This window comes from Lichenostomus cassidix, chromosome 1, assembly GCF_008360975.1.
Source record: "Lichenostomus cassidix isolate B80296 chromosome 1, HeHo_3.0, whole genome shotgun sequence".
Lineage (NCBI taxonomy): Eukaryota > Metazoa > Chordata > Aves > Passeriformes > Meliphagidae > Lichenostomus > Lichenostomus cassidix.
The window spans coordinates 37,782,139-37,796,987 of NC_139479.1; the positions used below are offsets into that span (position 1 = coordinate 37,782,139).

Consider the following 14,849-nt stretch of genomic DNA (forward strand, 5'->3'; position numbering starts at 1 on the left):
AAACACTAAAATTAGGTGCTTAAATTTACTGGAGTGCTAATACTGGTAATACATGTAAGTAGAGCTGGCAGAACTGCATCTGTAATCCCGAGGCCAGTTCCCTAACTGGCTTATTAGTTTTGGTTGCCAGCATCAAATAGATATAATTTAAAGGAACCTAATACAATTTCCTTCAGCTTTCTGGGGTATTTGGCTAAGGGCTTTGTCTTTTGAATCCTATTCCACATCTTTACAAGCTCTGTAAAGTTACAGGCTCACATTATTCCCTATCATCCAGTTTCATTTAAACATAAACTTTACACATTTTTTTTGTTTGTTTGTTGGTTTTTGTTCAAGAAGCTAAAAATACAGATTGGAACATGTCAACTTGATTTACAGAAACAATTTTCCAAGTATCCCTTTACCTGTTTGTTTGTAGTATCTCTTTCATATCATTTAGGCTGGAAAAGACCTCTAAGATCATCTAGCCCAACAAGTGAAGATATTTTATGAATGTATTTCACTGTGGAACTCAAGAGTGCACTTTTACATGGCTCTTCAGTCATTTGAAAATTAACCAGACCACCCAGCTGATGCTACCGGTGAAGTAGGGGCAAAGAAGTGCGCCAGCCCTAAAAAAACCGTAAGACGGACAAATAGGGTTTCTTACTAAAATAAATAACCTGACCTAGCATTTGAACAGCATAATGAAAAAGAAAAACAAACCCCAAACCAATCAACCAAGAAAAAAAGCTGAAGCCCAAACTTAAAGCCCTACAGAACTGCCGCAGCAGTCGCGCCTCCGCCCGCGCTGCAGTGGGCAGAGGGCAGTGCGGGCTCAGCCTGCCCGGCGGGCTCCGTCCGGCGCCGGGCACCGCTCGCGTGTTTCGGGGCACAGCCAGCACTGCTCCCAGCCACTGTGGGGGCGTTTTGCGTGACGGTACCGCCGTGGGGATCACCCCGGCTGCGGGGCGGCTAAGCCACCTCTTTTCCCAGCCGGATTCTTAAGCAAGGCGGGGGTCTGTTTGTTCCGCGGCGCCCGTGCGCGGTCGGCACCGTCTCCTCCGCACCTGCTCCCTCCCCGCCCGCCCCCGCCGCCGTTGCCGAGAGACTGAGCGCGGCCGCCGCCGGGCGGGCCCCACCGCCCCGATCCATCGCGGGGAGGGCGGCGTGCGAGGCTGGCACGGCACCGCAGCACCCGCACACCCGCGGGGGCCGCTCCCCACCGCGCCATGAAGGGAGATGCTGGCGGTAGGTCGGAGGCGGCGGACGCGGCTCGCTCTCGGAGCGCGGTGGGGCCCCGCGCCGCCCCGGCCCCCTCCCCGCGCACTCGGCCGCCGCGGCTGTGGCGGGAAAGCCGGCGGCTCCCCGGGAAGGGACGGGCGCGGCGAGAGGCCCGCGTGGCTCCGCGGCAGGGGGGAAGGGGCGGTGGCGCCCTCCGCATCGCCCGCCCCGGCCGGTGGGAGGGGGCGCTCCGGGCCGGCCGCCGCCGGCCTTCCCCCGAGGCCCGGGGCCCGCCGCAGCCCTCCTCACTGAGTCAGAGCGGGCCGGGGGGCGAGCAGGCCTCTTCGGGGGGCCACCGATTTCATGGGGTGGTTGTGGATGAGGACGGGGTGGTCGTGGAGAGCTCCCTCCCTGAGGGGAGCGCTCGGCTGGTTCTCAGGGGCTGCGGGCGTGGCGGGGTTGGAGGGAGCGGTGCACCCAGGCCTGGGCCAAATCTCTTGAACTTGCGGTGTCAGAGGTTCGTTTATCGAATGGACAGAGAGATGCTTAATATTTTTTTGTTGCTAACATCTTTTGTTTTAGTACTCCCAGTAAATCAGAGACGTATTTCTGCAAAGGATCAAGGTTTCTGATGGCCTTAACGTGCAAACGTAGCTTTTAAGTCAGCTAGGATTTGGTAGATGAGCCATTGTTGCATTGAGGCAAATATTTACACTGAGAAAACACTAACTAAATGTTATTTGAGTCCTTTGTGTTTAAGCATCATCAACTTCCCAGTTCATATCGTTGTCCGTTTTTGTTTTCATTTCTTCCACATCAGCCCCATTTCACCTGCCCTCTGAGTGATCGACAGAGAAGTGATACATATTAACAATGAACTATGCTCTGCTGCATGAATCACAAGCCGAAGTTTATGAACTCCAGGGAGGGGGTGGGAAATGACATTTCTTTGAGTTGGTCTCTTTGGCTGCTGGAAGACTCCAGCTCTCTTCAAGAATATGCGTCTATCTTTGGAGACTTTTAGCAACAGTTGGGTTAGTTTTGTTGGGGTTTTTTTTGTTTTACCATCTCAGCTTGGTAACGTTCAGAACTGTAATAATTGGCATGTAATTTGTGCTTTAGTCTTTTTGTTTGCTGCATCTGTTTTGTTTTAATCTGAAATGTACATCCATCACAGTTCATTCCCATTTAAGCTCTACCACCTAGAAATATAACTTATGCTGATTTGACTTACTTCCAGCTCCAGGACTTTACTGGTACCATGAACACTTTGTAGCTCTGTATGGTATTCATCCAAACCTAAGTACTGAGTCAAAGACGTTTTGGGTGTCAAGCCTTCACAGTAGGAGATGAATACTATCACACTGTATTGTAGGGTGTAATGGGTGGACCTGGCTCTAGACTTCTATAGATGATGATATCTTCTTGAGGCATGAATATCTTGACATGAGATAGAACTTGTACTGGCTTCTGGGGATTTAGATTTCCTCCCCATCTCCCTATATATTTAGGATTCAGTCTGTTACAAATAAGATTTCAGATGTGCTTATGAATAAACTAGAGGTATTGCATTCAAAAATTATTTTTGCTGTGTTACTAGTAGAATGCTTCCATGGTTGGATCTGCTATAGATTTTGAGCATGAAGTTTTTTGGAGATTGAGAGCAAAGTCAGCCTAATACGGTCAGCATTACAGGTTGAATTGTATTTTCTTTACCTTTCAACCTTTCTCTGTTCTACCTTTCATTACTTCATAGCATCTTTTATTTCTATTGAAGTTTCCAGTATCAGTTAAGTACTGGTAAATGTCTTGCTTTGAGAAATACCAGTCCTAGACTATAGTTGCAAATTGTTTTGTTTCTACTAGGAAATTTCTTTTTCCTTTCTTTATTTTCTGTGATATTTTCATCTTTTATTTCTCTTTTTTTGTTGTTGTTTTTCTTCTTTTCTCCTCTGTGGTGAGAACAATCAAGTAGTGAAACAAGTTGCTCAAAAAACCTTTGTTGGAGGTTTTCTAGACCAGACTGGAGTAACCTGGATAAACTGCAGTAGCCTGGGCTGTCACCGGAGTTGATGTTGCTTGAGCAGGAGATATGACTACAGACCTTCTGAGGTTACAGAATCATAGAATGGTTTGGGTTGGAAGGAACCTTAAAGATCATCTAGTTCCAACGCCACTGCTATGAGCAGGGACACCTTCCACTAGACCAGGTTGCTCAAAGCCCTGTCCAGCCTGGCCTTGAGCACTGACAGTGATGGGACCATCCACAGCTTCTCCAGGCAACCTGTGCTAGTGCCTCATCACCTGCACAGTAAAATGGTTTTTTTCTAATACCTAATCTAAACTTATCTTCCTTTATCTTAAGGTCATTCCCCTTTGTCCTGTCTCTACACATCCTTGTGAAAAGTCCCTTCCCAGGGATTGTAGCCCCCTGTAGGTACTGGAAAGCTGCTCTAAGGTCTTCTTGGAGCCTTCTCTTCTCCAGGCTGAACAGCTCCAACTCTCTCAGCATATCTTCGTAGGAGAGGTGCTCCAGCCCATCTTTGTGGCCTCCTATGGACTCACTCCAACATATCCGTGTCTTTGTTGTGTTGCAGGCCCTGGAGAACCCAGGTGGGGTCTCACAATAGCAGAGTTGAGGTCCTTCCAACCTGAAGTGGCTTATGATCCTATGAACTCAGTTTTCCCTTTTTTCTTCCCTCCAAAATAAAGCTTTCGGATACAGTACATGCAGTGCCAGAGGTTATGGCCGCAACTTCTAGAAAATGCCCTGCAGCAAGGGCACGTCAATTATTTTGTTTTAAAGGGAAGATAAGAGGATAAAAAAGAAAGAGTCCTAATTCTGTTTTCAGGACTTCAGCTTTAAACGGGATAGGTGTTAACTTTTTTGTTGACAACTCCTTAAAGGATAGAAAAGGAAGAATTTGGGAAGGGAAGATAATTGAGATTATTTCAATTTCTTTAATAATTAGGTTCTAGGCACACTAACATGTAAATAATGATACAAGAAAATCCCAGCAACGTCAAAATAATCACTCAAACAGGTATGCTGCCAGCCATCTGCCTACAGAGAAGCTCCTTTCCACCCCTGTATCATTCTGGGAAGGATGCCCTCATTCCTTCCTTTAAAACCCTGAAAAATTGATCCACAGTACTCAGAGCATGTTATGGAATGTGGAATATTATAGAGAGAGGACAGGTTGCTCCCTGAATCCACTCAAACAATGGGCTGGTACTACCTGTCCCCTTACTTTCAAAAAGGGCCAAACACAATTTCCACCTGGACATGGATTAGGCTGCAAAAGCAAATTCCAGAACGCTGCTCTCTGTTCTTTTCCAGCATGATTCTTACTAAGAATGTTGCTGCATGTCTGTGTCAGCAATGGGCTCTGACATGTATCTATATAGACTACATTGCAGTTGACCAATCCTAGGTCAGCAAGTGGTGGGTAGGTGGCCAACAGTTGAAGTGAACTTTCAAAGTAACCTAGCTGTCAAACTGTGCTATATATTCATTCAGGAAATATACTGCTATCAGTATTTTCTCTACATATAATTATTGCGCATTCAGTGGCCATCATTAAATTTCAGCATTCTATCAACCATTCTGACAGTATAATTGTAGGGCTTGGAAAGCTGCCATGTTGACCAGTCATACCAAAAAACAGCTTGTTGTGGGGAGGTGGAGGGTGCTCACCAGTCTTGTACCTTGGTACCACTGAAAAGCAAAAGCTGGGTACTTGCACAGAGAAGTAGCTCCTTCATGCTTGAGTGTATTCCTCCTTTGGGATACATGGGGAGCTGAGATATGGGAATGTGACAGCGTACCTTCTCTTTACTACAAAAGCCTCTTTTGAGCACCTGTAGTGGTATGTGACATGTTGTAGTCTAAAATTATCATTTGAAAAATTATCTTCAGTTGTTCTGGCTTTTTTTTTTTTTTTACTCCACCAAATCTCTTAATTAAAAAATGTGGAAAAGCTAAGCAATTCTATTTAAAATTAAGAAGTCCATTTTGTGGCTGGATCACAGCACTACATGCATGTGTAGTTTCTCCAAAATCATATATTCCAGATGTTAGAAAGGTTATAGTAAAAAGAACACCATTATGTGACAGTGGCAGTAGACTATATATCTGACTCACAAGAGACCTGCCTTTGTATGCAATGCGATATTTGATTCTGCTTGCTGAGTATTATTTTGCCTACATCTGAAAAGTAGAATTTATACATAAGAAATAAATATTATAAGAGCATTGTCATAAGTTGATAATAAGGCAAGACACAGGAAATGTATTGTAAGCAAAGAGCTAAAGTCTGGAGATCTGTCTACTTTCAGACTAGATGTTCTTACACTGGCTGCCTTAAGCAACTGTGAAACCTTCCTCAGTTGTGAACCCCAGTTCTCGTATTTTTGGTCAGGGATCCTGTTAGTAAGTACAAGACATCATCAGTTGTTCTTTTTTACCTGTATCCAAAAGATTTGAAAATGTGAATGAACTGTTTTTTAGAATATTTCTTTCAGTATACTTTCTTTGTGAGGAACCAGCTTTGTTTTTAATAAATATGAAAGTTTGGTCAGTTATTAGCAGTATATCATGCTCAAAATAACAAAGAGATCTTTATGAACTTTTCATCAGATACAGCAATGATACCACACAGAGAGGAAAAATAATAAAATAAGTTCTTACTTGAAATTAATGATGAGTTAATAGCATCCATAGTGGCATGTGCAATGTGATTATATCCACTGGAATTCTGTCTTTATCCTTCTGAAATATATCTATACTATTGCACATGCAACTTGCTTACTTCAAGCTTTTGCTAAATGAAAACAAATATGAAATGCCATTTAGCTGGCATTTCAGGGATGGAAGAATGTGTGTGTGAAGGAAGAAAGTAATAAAGAAATAGCATCAATTTGCAAAGAAGGAAAGAAGAACGCTATTGAGATGAAAGAATGAGAACTTAGGTTTTCCTATGACCTATAATGCATGCTAAAGTTAAGAGCAATCAATATCTTTAAGGTAGCATGTAGTTGGGACATTTTTAATGTATAGGATGGATATGGGGTTTTGTCATCATGCTATGTGTATGGGTATTCATATCATCTTCCTGTCACCCATTTTAGCTCACACATTCATAATTATTGTCTTGAAGCATATGTGCCACTTTCTGTGTCCCTGCTCTGCGAAAAGTGGGAAGGGGAATTGACATTTTCAAAGAAGAGAGAATTGAAGAGAGTGCTTGTAGGTGGCCTGCCTTGGGAGGACCTTCAGGCAGTGCTCACATGATCTCAGGTGACAAAGTCAATAAGCAGTGATAAAACAGTATGTGGGGAGCCGGGCATTGCTGATTCCAAGGATTGGATATTTGAGCTCTCTCCATAAGTTGTAGGTAGGAATATCTGCTTTATTTTCCTGTTTATATTTCTGTGAAGTCATTTTTCAGCTGCCTTCTTTATCAGCTAGAGCCTTTATAAGCATGTTTTCCTTACTTTGTGACAGAGATCTTTTGAGCAGATTATGCTGTATACAGTGAGCTTGCTTCGTAAACGAGACTCAGATTTCTCAGCTTTTGATGTGGAGGATCAGCTACTTTTTAAAATTTGTCTTTTGATTTTTTTTTAGGAACTGCATATTTCCATCAGAAGGAATGTCTTGTGCTTAGTGGGAAGATTGCAAACTGGGTTATACCTTCTTCAGACTTTTTTTCCCAAGTGCACAGTGGGTCTTATGTTCACCCCGACCATTGTGCTGGCTTACTTTCATTTCAGCAGAAGCTGCAAATTTAGTGGGTGGTGGTGGTTTAGAAGGTGTAGAGGTTGTAGAACATGCCTGCAAGTTCAGAGATAGAAAGAAAGAGAAAAGGCTGACATAAGGGATATGAAGGGGCTCACTGTGTGAGTAATTTTCTGTTTAGTTTTATTCCTTTTAATTTTCCTTTGCTTCTAAAAATGGAGGAGAAATTTCAAAGCAAAGACTCTATGTTGCTCCCTGAGAAGGTCAACACCTGCGATGTGAATTTTCATTGCTACTATAAAGAAAGTACTCCAAAGAAATGTGAAGTGGTTGTAGCCCCAAAACTCCATTATATTTTCCTGTCTAAAAGGCTGTCTTTGCCCTGCACCCAGTATGTCTTAAAAGCACTGCAGCTAGAAATACATCTTAGGGAATGTATTAAGCCTTTCACGTTGACAACAGGTTGTGATCAAAGAAAGACCTAATGACGTGTGTCGAAATCAATGCAGGAACTGCAGGGGTAGATTTGTATCAGGGTTAGGGAGGACTATATCCTCCCCATTAGCACAGCTTGGTGTGATGCTCACTGCACATCACGTGCTGGAAGGAGTTCTTGCACAGATCGCCTTCTCTTCATCCTTCAGCTGGTTCCTCACTGCAGAAATAAGTGCAAAAGGGATTAGTAGTCCAAGGGTTAAAATTCTTTATATACATGGCAGAGTCCCGAAACTGCAGCAGTGGACACATGGAAAAGTGTGTGTGTTCCCTAGTAAACTAAACATAATGAGAACAAAAAAAAAATTGCATAAAGGCTTGAAAGCAACTGTGCTATACTTTGAAAATCTTGCTAAAGACCATTTCCAAGATATTATTGGCTTGTCATCCTTATTCTGAATTTTGTGTGTTCATTTCTGGTCATTTTAAGTAGATAAGTAAACAAGCTGATTCTTACTTTCCATAAGCATTTCCTTCTTTCCATTTGGCTTATATACATGGAGATTTGTTTATCAAGGCTGCCTCTTAAAAATAGGAATTCTAATATCTTTAGTCACAACATTGATTAGCTCAGTTGGTCAGAGCATGGTGCTAATAATGCCAGGGTTGAGGGTTTGATACCCATATGGGCCATTAATTTAAGAGTTGGACTTGATGATCCTTCTGGGTCCCTTCCAACTCAGAATATGCTGTTATTTCTGTGATTTAAGTATGTAAACTGAATTCATTATGGACATTTATTATGAACATCTAAAGTTCATGGCATTTTCTGTGTCTGGACCAATTAAAAAATTACTTGAACAAACAAATGAAGCAAAAAGGGTGAAAAGGTAAGTCGGAATTTCATTAGAAGGATATGACTAATCTTCCTATGCATCAGATATATAAATAAGCAATACTGAGAAATGCATAAAAACAGTCTTTCTAATAGATAGTTGATAGTTATTTACTTTCTTCCCCAAATGGACATAGCTTGTTATTTAGACCATCATTTATTAAAAGAAAATCAGTAGTGCCTAAACAAAAATCAGTGTTTCATATCCTGAGCCTTTTCTCATAATTACTGATTGTGTTTATCTTCTTAATTCTCTGTTTATTGCTACGTCTTTTCTTAAAAGCTTACTAGGAGCACAGTAATAGCCATTACCAGAAATAGTAAACATAAAATTATTATTTTGTTCATTAACTGATTAGCTTTTGAGTAACAATTTTCAAAAGAACATACTTGTAAGAAGCATTTTAGGCAGTGGTTTTTTTCCCCCTAAGGTTTTAGGAAATGCAGCTCCGAAGGCACTGCATTAACTTCCTATCACTATGCTAAATGTAGCCATTTTAAGGTTTCATGACCTCAAAAAGCAGACCAGCATCTTTGAGACTTGAAACATTTCTGGTTATGCTTTGGCCTAAGTAGAGGAAAAAGGTCACTACATTAGGCTAGAAATACATAGGAGAAAGTTGAAAAAAAATGCTAAAGAGGAGGAAGTAGTGAATTCAGTTGCAAAACAGAAGTGGGAGCATGAAGCTTGAGCATGAGCCTTAAGAGACAATACAACCTCTGTGAATATTATTTCAGTCTTCATTTGTTAGAGAAGGGTTATTAATACATAATATTAATTTTTCAATATTTGCATGTTTTTAGTGATAGCTTACCAGTTTCACTTGTACTAAGGTTGCTGTGAATGACCATTTAAAATTAATATACGTGTCATAGGTTGTCCCTTATTTTGCGCCTTTATGTTATTTCTGTTTGTTTTAAAAAATCAATTATTGCATAATATCATCTCCTCCAGCTTTGAGCATTAGTGCAAGACCTCAGCCCTGTTACCGCGTGGTTTAGCATTCAAAGACCAATGGTCCAGACTTGGTTTTACAGAGACAGGAACTGACCTCTTGAATCTGAAAGAGAGAAAACAGAGCCAGGGTAGACTCTGAGGGACTTAGATTAATAGTTTACATTTGCCATAAAAACTAGAAGAAGAGATAGCCAAGGATGCATGCATAGGGTTTGGACATGAAGCAGCAGCCCATGGGATTGAAAAGGCCAGCTGAGACCAAGCACAGGGACACTTCTGCAGTCCTGAGCCCACTGTTGCCTCCAGCTGATTGAGGACAGTGTCTCTTGCATTCATGTTGCAGTTGTCATTGTGATACTTGGGGCTGTAATTACCAGGGCCTGTAGTGATAGAACAAGGGGCCAACAGAGTTAAACTGGAAAAGGGAAGATTTAGGTTGGGTATAAGGAACAAATTCTTTACAATTAAGGTGGTGAAACACAAGAACAGGCTGTTCAGAGAAGTTTTGTTTGCCTTATTGAACAGTGGACCGGGCTTTCAGCAACCTGATGTAGTGAAAGATGTCTCTGCCCATGGCAGGGGAGTTAAATTGGATTATCTTTAAAGGTTTCTTCCACAGAACCCAAACCATTCTATGATTCTGTCTTATACTAGTTTCGATAAACTTTTGTTTGTCACAGGGCACTGTCACCTACAAACAACAGTTGGTCCAGAGTAAAGCCCCAAAACAAGGTCCCGAGATCTGGCCTTCTTCCTCCCTCTCACTTTGCTGGAAAAAAACTCTAAGGGGTTGTATTTCATGAACAATAGAATTGTATTTCATGGACTGACAGTTACTTCTCAGGAGAGTATATCTTCCTCACCCATTTGGATTTGTTTAGACTCTGGAATCTCTGAATTGTGTCTGTGGGAAAGTCAATACTGAGATCTAACTCACCTTTCTGCTCCCATGGTGTGTTCCCTAGTTGTGGCTCACATGGCTGAGCATACAGAAGGCTCAGTTAGTGCCACCCATGCAGGAATGTCTAGACTCGACCTGACCTTGTGGAAACAACACATTTTCCTCAGTCCTTCCATGTGGCAACACATGTCCCAGAGGCAGTCATGTCTGGCTGTTGGATAGATAATTGTTAACATTAAAAATGTTTTAGAAAAATACATGTTAATAGTAGTGTATAGCAAAAAAGTTCTTCTGATTTCAGTAAAGAACATTAATGTCTATTGACTTGTTTGCCTTTGGCATGTTGAGATTTATCTTAGCCTTATGTAATAAATGGAAATGTCACCATTTAATTAAATGGCTCCAGGTCAAATCCATCCAATGATCACTCTGTGTTGAAGTTCACATCAATAGCATTCTTTGCATATTAGTACAAATTTTCTGTCAGTGTTGCTAAGTTTCTGGTAATTGTTTCTGTTGCATACCTTTGTGTAATTTTTTTGTAAACTAACAAGTGTCATGTCAGTGATTTATATTTAATAAAATCAATGTCCTGTTAATCAGTAAGTACAAAAGAAGTTTGCATGAAAGCAAAATGCATTAGGTTATTTATAAAATAGTTCAAAATTCATTATAAAATGGTTTTAGTGAATTAATGTTGGTTTTGTTTTTTTTCCCCAAGGAGGTTTTATGATTATAGATAAGAGAAGTTAACTTCAGGATGCTAAAAAGGAAACAAAGTTCAAGGGTGGAAGCCCAGCCAGTTACAGATTTTGGTCCTGATGAATCTTTGTCAGACAATGCAGATATTCTATGGATTAACAAACCAGTATGTATCTCTTTATTTAATGACTAATTTTAAGTTGAATGTAATTTTCATTGCTGAAATATGACTTCCACAAAATATACTGAATTAGATATTTGTCAGAAGCAAGTATTGAACTATAGTTGCTAGTCTATCAGTTAATTTTTTGAAAAATATCAAAGACAAAATAAAATTGTCTCTTTTGGCAGTTGCAAAGATATGGGATGATCAAGCGGTGTTTTACAACCAGTTAATCTGACTGATTCTTTTAAAACAGCCATCCTTTCAATGTCTCTGGTTCCTAACACGTTGGTTGAAATTACAAGTTCATAAAATGAGCTTTTGAAAAGGATGTTAAAAGGAGCATTTCATTGCTCAAGTGGTAGCCAGCAGTAAGCACTTTTGACTTTCAAATCTCTCATTTTACATTTATTAATATAAAAGTGTATTTTAGTTGTTTATTTTCAAGTACAGCTCTCGTTTTTCTGGTATCATTTAACCTAAAACCTGCGCTGAGAAAAAGAGAGGTGTAAAAGTGTCTGGTAGCTTAAAACTGGGGAAGTTTCATTAGGAGTGGAGTTATTAATAGACTGTATAGTATTAAGAAAATGTCTTTACCATGCAAATATAGTTATTATGATTAAATTATTTATTCAGCAGTGAGCATGGATCTGCGATTCCTATATTGTCAATGATTTATGTTTTTGTAGAGTAGGCATTTTCACATATCATTTAATGTATACATTTTCACTTCTTAAAAGCAGGAAATAAAATATTCTGAAATAATACCTGTTGTTAGGATTGCATTCATTTAAGGAAACCATCATCTCATTTGTAGTAAGGTTGCCAGATCCCCTCAGGTTTGCTGCTGAGTTTTAACACCTAAAACTGTTTAGCATGAATTAATATATGGGTGTTGTCTTGTAAATGATTTGAGTAGACTGTTTACATTGACTGCCGTAATAAACTCAAAATGTCATTGCAGAAATATATGATGTTATTTACCTATGTTTCTCATCACACAATGCAGGAGTTTTTTATGGAATAATTTTTTTCTTGTCCTGCTGATGGACTAGTTGTGTATTGCTTAGTGCTTCTAATACTGACATTTTACTGCATCAGTGAACAAGTTTTAGATCAGACACACTTTAATACTTATGTTAATTTTTTCAGTTGGAAACAAGGTTCAAAACAAAGTGGATGTTAAAGGGATATTAGAGATCATTTATCAGGTGCCTTCCGCTTCCAAATTTTTAATTTGGGCTTAGAGTATGCAAATAATAGAGCTATCCAATTAGGGTCAAATATCATTACATTTAAGTGAGCCAACAGTGAGTATTAAATTAGGTGGTTGTTCTTTAGTCTTCTGGATATCAAAATGTCTGAGGTACACTGTACAAGAGTGTCGAATTTTTCCCCAGATGAAAAATTTTTATAAGCATACTTCAGTGGTTTTTGTTTAAAGATTTTTTTCTTGCTGAAGTATCTTTTCCTTCTTGTTTTGATAGGTATGACCTTACAAACTATGATTCATTACACTTGTGTGGCTTCAAGATGTTTCAATGATGTTTTGATTTAAAGGAAAAAAGACAACCCTAAACTTTTGTATTGATACGTTATGCTTTTTTATCACACCTCCCTCTCTTACTGGCAATAATGAGTGGGTCTGAGACTTAAGTGGTAACAGAAATGATCTGTTCTCTTGTAACAACAAAACTTGATTGGAACAAAAGTGAATCCTGAAAGTAGCTGTCTGTGACATAGTCTCTTTTATACTTACTCTTTTCATATTTATTGTTTTCATAACTGGAAGGATGCTTTAAATCCTGTGCCTCTCACTTCATTTTTTTAATTGTGAACTGATTTAAAATATTTTCTTCTAAGTGTAGAACTAAAATTTTCCACAGTTTTTTTCATTTAATATATTAATCCAATTTATAACTTCAACTTATTCTACTTATTGTCTGCCCATACATGTGATGAGTTGTCACTTGAAAAGAAATTGAATTACAAGTGCCACAAACAAGAATCCTAGTTCTAAGTTTCATGATTCTTAATTATTGGTTTCTGAATTATACAACTTCACAAATTAACTCATAAAATTATATACATCTGTATATGTATAAGTAATTCAAGAGTGCTTAGTTTTGGTTGAAGACCTTTTATATGAGGATCGTGATGTAAAAGGACATAGACATGCATTTACAAGAGTGCCAGGATAAATTATGGAGACTAAGTATTTGAGGTTTTTTTGAGCATTAAAGCAATCTTGCAATATCTTGTGTTTGGTTTTTGTTTTGTTTTGTTTTGTTTTTTCAGTGGGTACACTCTTTACTACGAATCTGTGCCATCATCAGTGTTATTTCTGTGTGTATGAACACTCCAAAGACCTTCGAGCATTATCCACCTCTCCAGTATGTGACATTTGCTCTTGACACTCTATTGATGTTTCTTTACACTGCAGAGATGATAGCAAAAATGCATATCCGTGGAATAGTTAAGGTAAGCATTTAAACACTATTCTCTGTGTGCTTCAAGTGATCTGAATGTATGCTAATGATATTTGGTATTTGTTTATTAACTTGCCAGCTCTTCTTTCTATGATTGTTTTTAACTGCAGGCAACACTGTGATGTATAAACTAAAAAGACAGATGGGTAAAAATGTAGCTTTACTGCGTATTTAATCCCCCCAAAATATAATGCAAGCTTTCATAATAAAGGTTTCCTAATAAGAAACAGATACTTTCATTTTATTAGTATAAAGAATGAAAGGAAAAATAAGCTATGTACACATTAGCAAGAAGATTTTGTAAATGTCAATTGTCCCATATATGGACTTAGAATTTCGATTTTCATTTTGTAAGGCGGGATGTGTTGTTGTATGATTACAGAAATAAGAACATGAGTCTTATTATGAGCTAGTAGAGAAAGTGGTCTTGCTTTGAATTTTTTTACCTTGATATAATCCATGTTGGTAAAAAAAATGCTTCTCTTATTGATGCCTGATGGGTTTTTTGTCCTTTTTCATTATGCTTTTATACCCTTTTTATATACTTTAAATCCTTTCCTATTCCTGTACTTTTTACTCCCTATATCTTAGCCCACATGTTTATAACTCTTGTACTCTAGCCTAGTTTAGAATTCTTTGGGGAAGACGAAACATCCCCACAATCTCAAAAATATGAGGCACCAACCTTGAACGGAGCCTCATCTCTGGAATGTGTTTTTGTAAACTAAGTTGTAGCCTTTTGGGGGGGGGCAGGTAATTAGAATAAGGGAGCAATTACTTCATTTGTTAGGTTTCTTATTGGGGTATTTTAGATAGGTATGCTAATTGGTGAGGTCCATAAAATTGTATACGCATTGTACTGGGGCCCTCTTTTCGTCGTGGTACCACCTTTGACGAAGGTGCACCTGAGATCCTATTAAACCAAGGTAATACCCTTTTCCCTGTACTGCAGTGTCTGCATCTCATTTTTACCAGCATTTTAGGCATCATTATCATATGTCTGCTGTTGTTGCTGGGCTAATTTGTAAAGTGGATTGGAGGCTGCAAAACTGCAGAATATTTTAGTTATCATTATTCAGTACTGTTATTTAACTGATCGTTTCCAGTCTTCTGCAAAAATATACAAATTCAGCTTTCATGTACAAAATCCATTTGCAGACCTTACTGACAATGCAATTACGTCATTATTACACATAGTAGATAATCAGTGTGTTACTTTATCCTTGATTTTAACTCCTTAAAGGTCTGGTGACACCAGAGACATCTGATGTTGTACTTAAGCTCTTGAGTTTTTTCTGAGTTTGCAGATAGCTGTTGTGTCATCATACTTAATGAACATTAATAGTAAAATTTAAATTATCAT

The 14,849-nt window shown here is 39.2% G+C and overlaps 1 protein-coding gene across 2 annotated transcripts in view; it reads left to right on the plus strand.

The window, feature by feature from the left end:
- The first annotated feature begins 843 nt into the window (after window positions 1-843).
- The window catches only part of NALCN (sodium leak channel, non-selective), a 222,673-nt gene continuing 208,667 nt past the window's right edge, over window positions 844-14,849 (plus strand). For both annotated transcript variants that reach the window (XM_085056984.1, XM_085056992.1), the window contains exons 1-3: window positions 844-1,230; window positions 10,854-11,000; window positions 13,296-13,478. In XM_085056984.1, the coding sequence (XP_084913110.1) occupies window positions 10,893-11,000; window positions 13,296-13,478 (291 nt within the window). In that variant the 5' untranslated portion in view covers window positions 844-1,230; window positions 10,854-10,892. The remainder of the gene's footprint in view (window positions 1,231-10,853; window positions 11,001-13,295; window positions 13,479-14,849) is intronic.